This window comes from Pituophis catenifer, unplaced genomic scaffold (genome assembly GCF_029215685.1).
Source record: "Pituophis catenifer annectens isolate HBS135680 unplaced genomic scaffold, rPitCat1.0.hap2 SCAF_2, whole genome shotgun sequence".
In the NCBI taxonomy this organism is placed as follows: domain Eukaryota; kingdom Metazoa; phylum Chordata; class Lepidosauria; order Squamata; family Colubridae; genus Pituophis; species Pituophis catenifer.
In genome coordinates, this window is record NW_027256882.1 from 95,865,108 (window position 1) to 95,880,255 (window position 15,148).

Below are 15,148 nucleotides of genomic sequence, written 5' to 3' on the forward strand. Positions count from 1 at the left end.
TAATCTGTTCTAATCCAGAAATTTGAAAGCAATACTAAAGACTGTCAACTATTCTGACCTGTTCTTATATTAAGTTCTTAATGCATGCATTTTGACATCCTCGCATCTTCTAATATACACTAATGTTCACACACAATTATTGGCAAGACCCAGTCAAAGTCTTGAATCAGTTTTTTGTCTCTGATGTTAGAGATATGATGGGCTTCAAGTCCCAGAATTCTCAGTCAGTATGGATAATGTTTAACACTCCTAGAGGACACCTGGTTTGGAAAGACTATACTGAATGATTGATTTATTATAGGCAATTCTCTTGCACTAATCAGAAAACACAACTACACTTGTGTTTACATTTTGCACCCAAACCAAAAAAAAACAAAAACCTTTAGCTTTTACATTTACTGAAAACTACACAAAGTAACTGAGTGTTACTGAGGTAAATTCATGTTACCCTATTCCTGCTCAAGTAGCAGAGTAACTGAGTGTTAACTGAGGTAAATTCATGATACCTATTCCTGCTTAAGTAGCAAACAAAAAGTTAAATTGATTGGAAATTATGCTAACCTTTCAAGTAAGGTGGGAAGGAACTGGCTCTACCCACAACTACCAAAGTCATATGTGAATAAACTAAGAAAAATTCACATAAAAATGGAGTTAGTACTTATTTAGCCATCTTCTCCAAAGTAATTGAAGTAATGACATTGAATCAGCAGGTATATCCATGCCTATTATGAGAATGTCTGAATTAAGTAGAACTTTTATGTGCCCAGCTGTTTATGTGCTTCCTTCCACACGTGTCAATATCCTGATATCACGGAGTCCCAGCTAGGGTAGAAGCTGGACCAATCAGCAGTGATAATTTGGAGAAGAATGGAGATCAATACCATCACTTATGTGCTAAATATATTTGCCTAAATAAGGTTGAAATGTCTCCCTGTTTCCCAATGATATCAGATACATCAGTCAAAGAGAACTAATTAGAATGCATTACCATTCACACTTTAAGATGCATTAAAGGGATCATACAGAAGAAAAACAAGTTCTTAGGAGACTTAAGAAATGTGTGATCTTGCCAAGAATAGCAACAGTGAGTGCTGAATATCCAACTGAGTCCAAAAGACTTGCAGTGCAGATAGAAGAGCAGTCCTGATAATAAAACTGAAAACAGCAACCAACATGCACCTTTGGTGGTACAGTGGTTAGAATGCAGTATTGCAGGTAAACTCTGCCAATAGCCTGGAGTTTGTTCTTAATGGAGTTCAAAATTAACTCAGCCTTCCATCCTTCTGAGGTCAGTAAAATGAGGACCAGATTGTTGGAGGCAATATGCTGGCATTGTAAACTGCCCAGAGAGTGCTCTAAAGTACTATGGGGCGATATATAAGTTTAAGTGCTACTGCTATGCACCCAAAACTAAATATTCATTTCTGAAACAGTAGCTGGAGTCACTGAGCTACATAATATCAAGTGGAAATAATAATCTCTTTGATAGTTAGAGGAAAGGTGACAGAGTGACAATGCTGCTCATCAGAGGATTTCTCCATGAAGATGCTCCATTTCTTAACAAGAGAGTTGATAATAGCTGAAAGGCCATGGCATATTTAAAGATCAGTGAACAAAAAGCACTTGATGGAACCCAAAGGGGCTTTTTTCCAAAAGGCAACGGGACTCTCTTGGTTTTTCTTTGAAAACATTTTGCTTTTCATCCAAGAAGTTTCTGCAGTTCATAACTGAAGAAGCTTCTTGGATGACAAGTGAAAGATTTTCAAAGAAAAAACCAAGAAAGTCCAATTGCCTTTTGGAAAAAAGCCCCTTTGGGATAGCCATGATTTGGATGATTGAAGATCTCCATAGACACTTCTTAGAATAAGTTGTCCACTTTCTGGGTTCTGTCTAGTGGGATCCACTTCTCTATTTATTAATCATACAATTTATAAATATGATGTTTAAATTAATTAGTACTCGCATGAGTAGGCATTGCACAGCAACCAATCAGAGAGTATGACATATATTCTATTTCCTGTCACTCTCCACCATTTCTATTGTTCTTGTCAAACAAGGTGCATTATAACCCAGTGGATTCCATTAGCTCATTAGCTGAAGCAGTACCCCACTGCCTACTCCTAAAAGATTGGCTGGACGAAAAGATCATTAGATTTTATACCAAGAAAAAAAAAGGATCTATTACTAGAGCTGTTAATCAATTCTTAAAGCCTTCTATGAAAAATAATATTAAAGTCTTAAAGCATTTTCATAGCAGCATCCAGCTGTCATTGAAGCAATGTAAAATCTTGCAACATTTCAGTAACAATGATGGTTGGATGACTCTAGAAGGCATCATGGTTATTTCCACACTAGTAGCTTATAACATCTTCATAGCACAGCACAGCCATTATTAATAAGAAATAAAGCTTATTTGCATTACTGTTATTTTAGGGTGGGGGAAATGATAGTTGGGTAACTAGAAGATACTATAAATTGTTAGTGCAAAACTGACTTATATGTCTCTAGCAGGAAAAGGACCTTTAGGAATTTATCAAAGCACTGTAAAGTACGTGGAGTTACACTGATTTTAGACAGCTGAAGCATGTGCTTACATCGTTTTTGTGATATCAAGGAACTTTAAAATGATTGATTTTGTCCCTGGCTTTTTACCTGATTTTTTTCTCCTGGTTATAGTTGCCATTTATAAATTTGACCAGATGGTAAACCTTCTATGCCTTCTTTATCATAAATACCTCTCGGCAACCAACCCAAGCAATACCTGTTAATGGAAAATAAAATTTATTGACAATAACCATCATAATATCAAGTTGTGTGAATTCAAGCTTGAAATGGATAGCTGAAAAATATAAGTGGGTTTCCTTCCATTATTTTTGTAATAGAAAAAAAAAAAGAAGAAATAATTTTTATCTGCCTTGAATTTGTCCCTGGGCTATTAGATGATGCAATGTTATACCTGCATTTAATAAAATGTAATATAGCTCACTGTTTGAAATAGATATGGTATTTCTTGCATTTAGCTTGTTCTTTAAAATATTTTAAAATCATAAATGTTAGGCAAACATTTGGTAAATGCAGGCTCACCTTTCTTGAACTTGTTTTTATCCTACTGATTAATTCTGAGTGATCAATTGTACTAGCCTGCAACTCCAGGGACTTTCAGAGAGTAACCTAATAGCCAGGTTATTTTATGATTCTCCTGGACAAGAGGATGAGACTAGAAAGCAGAATGAATCCAGTGTTTGCCTAAGTTTGGGAGGCAAACAAAACAGTACTTATGGTAATGCTGAAATGCCAGAAACGTGGGGTTCTACAGCAACCAGAGTCACTTTTATCTTCCAAAATAACTTGAGTTAGGGCAGGCTCATACCATTACTGGAGCTGGCACACATTTTTCCCCTCAGAGTGCAATTCACTAGGTGTTCATTGCTAGCTATCTTCTAGCATGGTAAGAATACAGAAGGAAAAAGTATACAGTAGCGAGAGTCATATTTGATCTTAGTAATTCAAATTCCAAGCCACGTACCATGTCATTTGAGGGAGAAAAAGGACTATTTGAATTGGACTCAGAAATGAATTCTTAGGCCAGGAAAGAGAGAAATGACTAGAATGATAATATATCCATAATCCCAGAATAAATATTGATGTAATACTTACAACTGTAACTATCATTTCACAGGAATAATATCCTTCTCAGAGACCTCCTGTTCCAGAAAATATGTTAGGTCTCTTCTTGAAGCAGGATAAGGCGTTTTCTTATTTAAAGCCAAGCCAATATTCTAGGGACTTGCTTCCCACCCTCCAAAAGTGTGTTAATATATAGATCCGTAGCTTGCTAAGGGATGCAAATGTTGGGAAGGGATATTCTGCCTAGCTGGAGATTATAATACAATGGATACACAGTAGCACTAGCACTAGCACTTAAACTTACCGTATATACTGCTTCACAGTCCTTTATAGCCAGTGGTGGGATTCAGCCAGTTTGCACCACTTCTGGAGAACCGGTTGTTAATTTTCTGAGCAGTTTGATGAACTAGTTGTTGGAAGAAATCATTAGGGCAGAGAACCAGTTGTTAAATTATTTGAATCCCACCAGTGTTTATAGCCCTCTCTAAGAGGTTTACAGAATCAGCATTTTGCCCCCAACAATCCGGGTCCTCATTTTACTGACCTCGGGAAGGATGGAAGGCTGAGTCAACCTTGAGCCTGGTGAGATTTGAACTGCCAAATTGCAGGCAGTCGGCAGTCAGCAGAAGTAGCCTGCAGTACTGCATTCTAACCACTGCACCACTGTGGTTCAAAGTGTGCAGTTTCTCAAACCATTTGCTACCATCCCCTCTCCAGCCAGCACTTCACTTCCCAGTGACCCCCCCCCACACCTGAGATGACCTCCCCATCACAAGACCCATCACAAGACCCTCACTTGACACACCCACACTTGACCCATCACAAGACCCACTGACCACACAAAGCCTTTATAAGCAGAAAAACATAGACACATCCCCTAAACTCTGTTGAAGATGTTACCTAGCCTGGTACCGAGACTTTCGGAAACCAGCCCACAAGCTCAGAGAACGAACATCCACCCTCATCCTACACCTGAGCTACAGATATTCACCACCATCACAAACCTACCATCATGGTACATTGATCTCAGAACTGCTATAGTGAGAAAGTATACTTGGTTTGGGGCAGTGGTGGGATTCAAATAATTTAACAACCGGTTCTCTGCCCTAATGATTTCTTCCAACAACCAGTTCACCAAACTGCTCAGAAAGTTAACAACCGGTTCTCCCGAAGTGGTGCAAACTGGCTGAATCCCACCACTGGTTTGGGGTATGAGCACCTAGTGATAAAGATAGAAAACATGGGCCCTTCCATATGTCTTATGTGGCTTCTTTATCATTCATAAATACACAGTATATACATTTAAAAAAATTAATTGCTTTCTCGCCCTTATGGGGGATATGTGTCTTCCTCAATCTTGAGTCCTCTGTCAGAGGCCTGGGAGTTTGAGGGTTCTGCCCAGTATCTTAGCTGCTTCCAGCATTGTATTGGACAGAGAACTCTGATGTCATTCCTGGGGTCTGTTGGAGCCACAGAAATTGTGCATTCATTCCTGTTCCTATAAACCATTATTTAAATCCCTCTGTCCTTAGTGAAAGAACAGTGTTTACCTGCAAGTATAACCCACACATGAGCCACTACCTTAAATAAGGTTAATTTAAGGAGTTCTCTCATTTTTTTTATTTTTTTTTATTTTTGTACTGGCATAGGTTTCATTTGTCATTACAAAATTCAAATTATTAATTTAATAGTAAGGCTGAATGCTCTGAAACAGGGGTGGGTTCTACTTACCTTTACTACCAGTTCACAGCGGGGCCACACGCACGCTCTTCTGCGCATGCGCAGAAGCGTTTTGATGGCATCGGGGTTGGTGGGCGGGGCTTCCCACCGGTTTTACTACCGGTTCTATAGAACCGGTGCAAACTGGGGGCAACCCACCACTGCTCTGGACTCAGCTGATTTTAATATCTTCCTAAATCCAAACATTTTGCCTGCAAAGCTCTGCCCCACCTGCATCTATAGACCCTGGTATATTTTACATAATATAGGCATAAATATAAAATCCATATTATTCACAGTACAGTATATATTATTCATTGGATCAATTGAAATGTGCTAGCCTACAACTAGAACTCTTTTCCAAAGACAGAATTGTGCTTGCTGCAGATAAAGGTGGCCACATGTAGGTGTCTTCACTATTCATAAGGAAATAGTTTGAATTCCTATACTGTTGGGAATTGCCTTTCTATAGACTTTCTTTGCATGCTAAAATCAATGCTGTACATACAGGAAGAAAAATATCTGCTTTTGCTTTGCCCTTTGCTTCATCTCATGCATGCAAGATCTTTGGGATGTCTTCTTTTTTAAACAAACTCTTTATATTTTACTGCCTCATTCCCCAAAGTCATTCTATAGCCCATAGTTAATGAGAAGAAATCAGTATATTGCATTTTCTGGCATCTCATTGCTGAACTGGCAGGATTCTTTGGGCACCAACTCATTTGCTGTTAAATTGAATTTTTTCTCCTCCGGCTCATTTCTATGCAGAATCTTTTTTGGAATACAGATTTATAGCCCACTATTGATTTCCTTTCTCCCCATTTACTCCTGAGCTTATACCAATTTTAAAACTAACCACAGATTCCCCCAGACTGATCTAGAGAAGATAGTTGCTTTAAAATATACATTTTATATATATATATTATATATATATATATATATATATATATATATATATATATATATATATATATATATACACAAACACTTCCTTCATCCTTAATCCACTTAAATATACAACATAGATTTTTTTTTTCATCTATGTTTCAATGCACCTACACTTATTTTTTGTTTTTCAAAATTAATCTTAACTGCTCGCAATTTACAATAGATACCTTGCTTGAATCAGTATGACATTTATAGTTTGTGTGGGTGTGGGTGTGTAAAATCATACGTGGGGATGAGAGATAGGAGGAAGAACCATAGCTGGGGCAACAGTCAGATAAAATTGCAGTTTAGCCCACAGAAAGAATGGGGGTATAGCAAATGTCTCAGAAGGGACCTTCCTAATTTCTTGGGCTGTAAAGACAATGGGAGAACAATGTACTTCCAATCTTACAAGACTTATGTCAGCCTTGTGAGTTAGCCCAGATAAGACACACACCCAAAAGTACTAGTTCTACTTTATTGTAAGGTTACATTAACAGAAGTTTGCAAATCTGAAACTATCTCTCCCAAAGACTTTTACAGCCAAAGAAATTAGTGAGGATCCTTTCTGAAACATTTGCCACATTCCTTCTGTGGGCTAAGCTGCCTCTTATCCAACCATTGGCCTGGCTCTGGCAATTCCCCCTATCTCCAAAATTTATCTCCATACACTATTACGGTGTGATATTTGCAGTTTATTTCTGATCAATGTATTTCTCTAAGCAATGTGTCTTCACATGTATTCCATGCATACCCAGAGATTCTGCATTGTTTGGGTGACTGAAGTGTAGGAAAACTCTGGCCAGCAAGATAGACCTATGTGTCACTGAGAATACCTACCTTCTCAGAGAATCATTGACCTGAAGATTGAATATGACTCCACGAAAGGCTATTGTTATTCTGTGACCATGGAAATGCATGAGTCCTCTAGAGAAATAAAACTTGGTAAAATGAGTTTAAATAAGAAATAAATGGAGTCATTCAAGAGAGGGAAACTCTCTCTGTGAAAGAGCAATACAATTTGATATAAGATTTCACATAATGTCTGGTTTTGAATCATCTTTCGGAATATTATTTTGGTGGAATGAAAAAAAAAGTTCAAAGGAGAAGGTGAGGAATAACTCAAAATGATTAGCAGGAAACCAGAGGGATCTTAGTGCCTTAGTGGACCATCAGTTAACTATGAGCCAGCAGTGTGCTGCACCTGCCCCCCAAAAAAAGCCTGTGCAGTCCTAGGCTGAATCAACAGAGGTATAGCATCAAGATTACGATAAGTGATAGTACCAATTTATATTGCACTAGTAAGGCCACACTCAGAATACTATGTATAGTTCTGGTTGCTATGATACAAACACGATGCTGAAAAAGTGCAGAGAAGAATAACAAAGTTGTTAAGGGGACTAAAGGATGACCCATAGGATGAATGGTTAAGGGAACTAAGCATGTCTAGCCTAATGAAGAGAAGGATTGGGAGTGATATGTGAACTGTCTTCCAGTATTTGAGGAACAGTCTTGGGGAGAAGGGGGTTGACTTATTCTCCAAAGCACCTGAGGACAGGACAAGGAGCAATGGGTGCAATATTGTTAATGAGAGATCCAAGTTTGAACTAAGAAGAAATTTCCTGACAGTGAGAACAATTAATCAGTGGAACAGCTTGCCTCCCAGAGTGTGGGTGTCCATCACTGGAGGTCTTCAAGAAAAGATTGGACAGCCATTTGTCCAGGATGCAATAAGGTCTCCTGCCTTGGGCAGAGAGTTGGTCTAGAAGACTTCCAAGGTCCTTCCAGCCCTATGATTTTTATGATTCTATGATTTTATTTCCTAGAGATAAATGAAAATGCTCATGAATGTTAAGGGACTCAAATGCAAAGCTTTCAAACTGATGTTCCTTAAGAGTACTGTCTTTGGCCTGTATTATTTGAGTTTGGTAGAATTTGCTCATCTGTTTCTTGTGGCATTTGTGTCTTTCAATCACTCATAACCTGTGATCTCAGAATATAGACAATCACTTTACTCTAATAAGAGGCTTCTATTCCTTGAGGCTGCAAAACTATATGAAAGTTTCTGAGAGTGAATGTCATCAAATTGAGTAAACATTTTCAAAATAGTTCATAGTTAATTCATCAGTTTTTTAAATTAATCTACAAGTACAATAGCAGAAGTGTTTTTAGATCTTTTATTCTAAGCTTGGGAATTGGATGGTTATGGAAGCTGACGAGGAACTGAAAGTTACTTCCAATGATATTTTGCTTTGGGGTTATTTATTCCCCTGGAAGAATAAAAAAGGTCCTTCACACGTGCACCCCAAGCTTCTTCCTACCAAACAAACGAACAAACACCCTTCCATTTAGGTTCATAAACATTTGATGAAATGGGAAATGACATTAAAATTACAAGGGATGTTTAAATAAAACTGCTACATTTTTTAAACACTCATAACTAAGAAAAGAAAGAACGTATCTCCGTATTGACATTAAGCAGAGACTGCATTTTTCATATTTAATAGGACTGACTATACAACCTGTTTATTCACATTTACTTATTACTGTATCTAGTGCTGTCAAGTAGTTAACTGATGCTCATTTATCCTGGGGCGACCCACAACTGGATCTTTTGTTTAATGTGGTCTGTTTACTTCCTTGCAGTTGCCGTCTATCCTACCCTTTCTAGGATTCTGTTTGAATAGCTACAGACTAGCCAACCACATTTTGTGGTGGCGCAGTGGTTAGAGTGCAGTATTGCAGGCTACTTCTGCTGACTGCCGGCTGCCAGAAGTTTGGCAGATCGAATCTCACCAGGCTCAAGGTTGACTCAGCCTTCCATCCTTCCGAGGTGGGTAAAATGAGGACCCAGATTGTTGGGGGAAAGATGCTGACTCTGTAAACCGCTTAGAGAGGGCTGTAAAGCACTGTGAAGCAGTATATAAGTCTAAGTGCTATTGCTATTTTAGCTTAGTGGCTTTCCTGTGGCCAGGTCACATAATTTTCTTGTTGTTGTTGGCTTCTGATAATTGCAAGGCCTGTGATACTTGGATGGGACTGCGGCAGACAGAATCAAAACTTCCCACCTTTTTGAGGAAAAATATGGAACCAAGACCCTATATCCTTGAATTTATTTTGCCCCTTAAACTCCCAGTGTGAAAACTGCCCCATGTTTTAAAGAGCTCCCTCTTCCCCAAACAAATGCCAAAAACTGCTGCATCGTTATGAGGATTTTCTGATGATAATAAAGGGATATTCCAGATCACACCCAACAATCACCATTGGCTGGTTCAGGATGTTTTAGGGACCTAGAAAATTAGGTTCAAATAGCAATAGCAATAGCACTTAGATTTATACACCACTATATAGTGCTTTACAGCCTTCTCTAAGCAGTTTACAGAGTCGGCATATTGCCCCCAGCAATCTGGGTCCTCATTTTTGCCAACCTTGGAAGGATAGAAGGCTGAGTCAACCTTGAGCTGGTCAGGATCAAACTCCTGGCCGTGGGCAAAATTAACCTGCAATACTGCACTTTAACACTATGCCACCATGGCTTTATTAAACGTGTTGTGTGACTCAACTAGAACAGGAGTCCCTATAGGTAACCAGATGATGACATCCTCCTTCTTCTCATCTGTGAATCTACCCACTTAATTTGAGTGCTAATAATTGAACTTAGGGTAATGCTGCAGTTTATTCACTGCTAAACAAAGATGGTACAATTTTTCATACCAGTTAACATTTGACTGTTAGATGATGAAAGGATGATCTGTTACATGGATGAGAAAATCCCTACCATTTCAGAGGGGGGGGAGGGAGGAAGGGAGAGGGAGACGTTGCCATCACAATTAAAACACCAAGCTGTCAAACCAGTGGTGAAATCCAAACTTTTTTACTACTGGTTCTGTGGGTGTGGCTTGGTGGGCATGGCAGGGGAAGGATACTGCAAAATCTCCATTCCCACCCCACTCCAGGGGAAGGATACTATTCCCTCCCCACTCCTGGGGGAAGGATATTGCAAAATATCCATTCCCAACCCACTCTGGGACCAGCCAGAGGTGGTATTTGCCAGTTCTCCTAACTGCTCAAAATTTCCGCTACCGGTTCTCCAGAGCCTGTCAGAACCTGCTGGATTTCACCCGTGTCAAACGTTGCATATGAACCTCAGTAGATTTCTCCATCTTCCATATTTTAAACAGTGAGTAAGAGATGGGGAAAATCTATTGACATTCAGATTTTGAAGCTCAATTCATCCTGCAATTACTTCCTTTTGCACGTATTTCTGAAGATAGTGTAATCTCCCAGTTGGACCTTCCAACTCCAAACCCCATATCTGAAAACAAATCTGACTTAATCCTAAACCTAACTGTATCCAGCAGAGAGAAGCAAAGATGAAAAGACACAAGGTGGTGCCAGGTTAGGAAAGGAAGCACGGAACCATGATACTAAAAAGAATGCAACTCTCCCAGTTTTTTCCTCTATCCAGGCAGCTGTTCTTTTCTCCACCTGTTAAACTACACCCTTGTTCATTAACAAGCATCAATGGGACCAGTATGCAGGTAGACACAAACTGTCCACAGCATGCAATGCTGCACAGAAGCTCAGCAAGCCTATATATTGCAAGCTTCTTAAATTCACTGGTTGTTACAGGCAACCACATGAGTATTTAGACATGAGTATTTTTTAAATTCTACAATTCAAGCATTTCTACATGCAAAACAATTGGAAAACTAAATGTCTTTGTTATGTTGTTTTTAATATGTTTGGACAGAGACAGAGACAGAGACCTTCAGTTATCTGAGATGCCTTGAAACCAAGCAAATTTCTTTCTCAAATAATAATCCATTTAGATACTAGAAATCTTCATGCTCTAAAATTTCACCATGCTATGCAAAGGGGAGTGGCCTGACCCTGGAAAAAGAAAACAGCACCATAATTTTTGTTCTTCTTTGGTATCTACCATTTGATTACATGATAATAGATGCCCCATGAGTGGTGCAATGGCCTAGAGGTGGAGCTCTCGCCTCACGATCAGGAGGCTGTGAGTTCGATCCTAGGTAGAGGCAGATATTTCTCTCTCTGGGCACAATGAGAATATATCTGCTGAACAAAACTCCGCATTGGTGACAGGAAGGCCATCCAGCCAGTAAACACTCAGCTCCATTCAGTTGCTCAGACTCCATCCCACAAGGGATTATGGGGTCGTTAAAAAAAAAGATAATAGATGCTCTATAACAGAACATGGGCAATCTTGATGTTTCCTCACTAAATTAAGAGTCCAAAATTCACAACTCTGATTTGGTAAAGGACTTTCCCTTGCTCAATCATATGTAGCAATCTATATTCAGGAATATTTAGACTGAGCAAGCAAATATTTGCAGAACATCATTAGCAATTCACAGAAGTATCCATAAGGACTTGTTATAGGCATTGTCTTAGCTACAAAGCATGCTAGCCTCAATTCCTACAGCATGGGACTAAAGATATAACTCTGAGAAGAGTAGATGGGCTACTAATTCAATCTTTGCTTGCTCTCTTCTTTTTGGCTCAGCCTCGCCGCTTCCAAAGAAACTGGAGCAGCAGCTCGATCCGCTCCTAAACTTATGTCCCCTTCAGATTTCCTGGATAAATTGATGGGAAGGACGTCAGGATACGATGCCAGAATCAGGCCTAATTTTAAAGGTATGCAGCCTTTTTTCCCCCCAATTCCATTCCATTTTATTTGGATGAGAGCATGATTTAGAAGCTGGTTAAGATTAGAGGCTTTGTGTCATACCTTAACATTACACTCCATAATTCCCTGCCAAGTAACAACTTCGTGTTTTATTCTCATTCCTCTTTTCAGTGCATGCAGTGGATGATGCAGACTGGATGGGCAGCAGTAGCTGAAAGATAGAAGCAGGGGATAAAACAGACTGGGATCATTTAAACCAGGGATGCTACTTAGAAAGCCCAAATACTTGTCTGCAATAAAAACATGATCATTGCTTTGCGAAAGTAGACAAGCAGCATTTTAAACAGAAAAATTTACCTCAGCTTCCTCTTTGCCAGGAAAGGTGAGGCAAGGGGGGAAATAGCACTTAAAATGTGGGGGTTTTTCCCCCACTTGTGGGGTAGACTGCCAAAATACTCATGAATCTCTGAATGTTGCTCTATTTGTAAATCCAGACAGAAAAAACTGTAGCCAGAAAAAGAAGAAAATCTATTTCTAGGGGGGAAATAGCAGTTGCTTCCAGGAAGAAGCATGGTTAAATAATGAAAGAAATGATCATGTTATCCTCTGTTTAACAAATGCCTCCTGACTGCCTTTTCTTACATGGCACATTCCAAAACTACTGGACCACAGCTCAGAGAATTTTAGCCGGCATACTGCAGAAATGGTACAAATACAAACAGAAAAGCTGAATATAAATCAAGTAGTTTGAAAACTAGTTAGTAAACTTAAAAGGAATAGACAGCTTCATCTATCTCATGTGTCTTGAGTCATAACCAGAACTGTCCTATTGCCTTTAAATCACTGGATGCAAAGTGGCCATCCATGGGATAAATATATTCAAATCCATGCATTGTTATGGAAAGTGAACATGAGATGGTTCTTGATTGCTTTGAAATGTAAATTGAACAAAATCCTCCAGCAAATATGTTCCATTACATTACATTCAATGAGTCATCCCCAGAAAAATACATGCAAGATTACAACCTAAGAGTATATATAGTGTTACATTCTATCTTCAATAGAAGGTGCTCTAAAAGTGATTGCTAAGGTGTTACTAATTCTGAATATCAGCATTTTGTCTTTTACTGTCAACTAATTCCTTATGTTTCAGTATGTTAAGGGTGAATTCACTAATTTAGAGAACAGAATTTGTAATCCAACACAATTGATGTTTAATCAGTTGTTAGAAACACCCTATGGATAGGCTGAGTGTGATTGCAGTAAACCCTCCCAAAATAATCAATTAAAAAAATCCCTTTGTCCAAAACTATACCTTGCCAAATTTACTATCAATTTTATTCGTTTAACTATAGACTTCCATATAGCAAATGTCTATGAGATAGCCTGAGGATGGGAATTCCATTTCTCTATTTGCACGTTAACATATGTTGATTTCACTTCTACTGGCATCCCATAAATATAAAGTACTTACATCTTAAATAAATAGTTTATTTCAATCATTTTTTCTCTTCTGGGGAGGAAATGGTGGACTGAAAACAGCTGCATTGTTTGAGTGGACCAGGTCTTCAATAATTCATCTCTGGACAAGGAGTGGGATTGAGATTGCCCACAAGTGCTCCAGACAGTTTCTTCTCGTGAGGAGATTGCAAGGCAGCTGCCTCTGGCAAGTTTAGAGCTCAAAGGATAATTAAAACTTTGATTTTAGAAAGTGACAAGCCAACTAAGGATTCAGATAAATTTGAAGTACAATTTTGAAATTAATTATAAAGAATCCTTACAGGGGAAAATTCTTTTGTTTTGAATTCTTTTTTAAAAAAAACATAATAAGACTTAAAAATTGGACACTTAGATAGAACCAGAAGGAACTAAATATTACAACTGAAGGAGAAGAACACTGAAACTTAATTTACAAATACAAAATAAACCAATTTAATTAAACAGTGGACATACTGAAATATATTTTTGAGCAATGGACTCAGAAGTTAATTTTAAAAGTGTCTATTTCTATAGACAGATTATGTGAAAAGGATGATATGGAAGAGAAACAAGTTTTACCTGACAAGATTGAGACTACTTTTAAAACTGAGCTAAAAATGACAGGCTACAAAAATGACATGGAAAAAGATATTACACTGGACATACAAAAGAAACTGGCTGATGCCTTAATAATTAAAAGAGATATACAAATAACAAACCAAGAAAGTAACGTGGATAATTTTCTTGTATTGGATTTATAAGACAGACTTGTTAAAGTTTTTTATTATTATTATTATTATTATTATTATTATTATTATTATTATTATTATTACTTATTTTTTTATTTGATTTATATGCTGCCCTTCTCCAAAGACTCAGGGCGGCTTACAATGCGTTAAGCAATAGCCTTCATACTTTTGTATATTTATACAAAGTCAGCTTATTGCCCCCACAATCTGGGTCCTCATTTTACCTACCTTAGAAAGGATGGAAGGCTGAGTCAACCTTGAGCCTGGTGAGATTTGAACTTGCAGTAATTGCAGGCAGCTGATGTTAATAACAGTGCTTTAGTCTGTTTTGAAGAATTTTGTGAGAAGGGACAAAATAAAAATGAAAATAAGTTCTAGAACATCCTGTATAGTTGAAGAGACTAATGATCAAGATTGTTAGAAGTAAAAAGGCTCAAGGTTGACTCAGCCTTCCATCCTTTCTAAGGTAGGTGAAATGAGGACCCAGTTTGTGGGGGCAATAAGCTGACTTTGTATAAATATACAAAAGTATGAAGGCTATTGCTTAACGCATTGTAAGCCGCCCTGAGTCTCCGGAGAAGGGCGCCATATAAATCAAATTAAAAAAAAAAAAGAAGAAGAAATATAATGTTCATTTATTTGATCAAGGCTAAAATAGATATGCTGTTATTGCTGGTAACCCTTAATGGACTTTTGTCAACATCAGGACTAAAATGACTAAGTTTTAAGGATTTAATAACCTTCCTGTGTCTCTATTACTATATGGATTACAATAATGTGGGAATTAAACAATTAAATTAAACAATTAAATTGAGCTGTCCCTAGAAATCAGTTGGAAAAGCTCTTATTTTGAACTAAATCACCCAAATTTATGCACATCTATCTACAAATGATCATCTTTTACATTTGCACATTCATTACTATAATGCATATGCACATGAAACAAAGAGGAATTTGAATGAATTTATTAGACTTTATATTACAATTGTTG

At 37.9% G+C, this 15,148-nt stretch overlaps 1 protein-coding gene across 1 annotated transcript in view; it reads left to right on the top strand.

The window, feature by feature from the left end:
* The window catches only part of GLRA1 (glycine receptor alpha 1), an 81,751-nt gene that overhangs the window by 15,010 nt on the left and 51,593 nt on the right, over positions 1-15,148 (top strand). Inside the window, exon 2 of the mRNA XM_070933860.1 lies at positions 11,807-11,937. Within this exon, the coding sequence (XP_070789961.1) occupies positions 11,807-11,937 (131 nt within the window). The remainder of the gene's footprint in view (positions 1-11,806; positions 11,938-15,148) is intronic.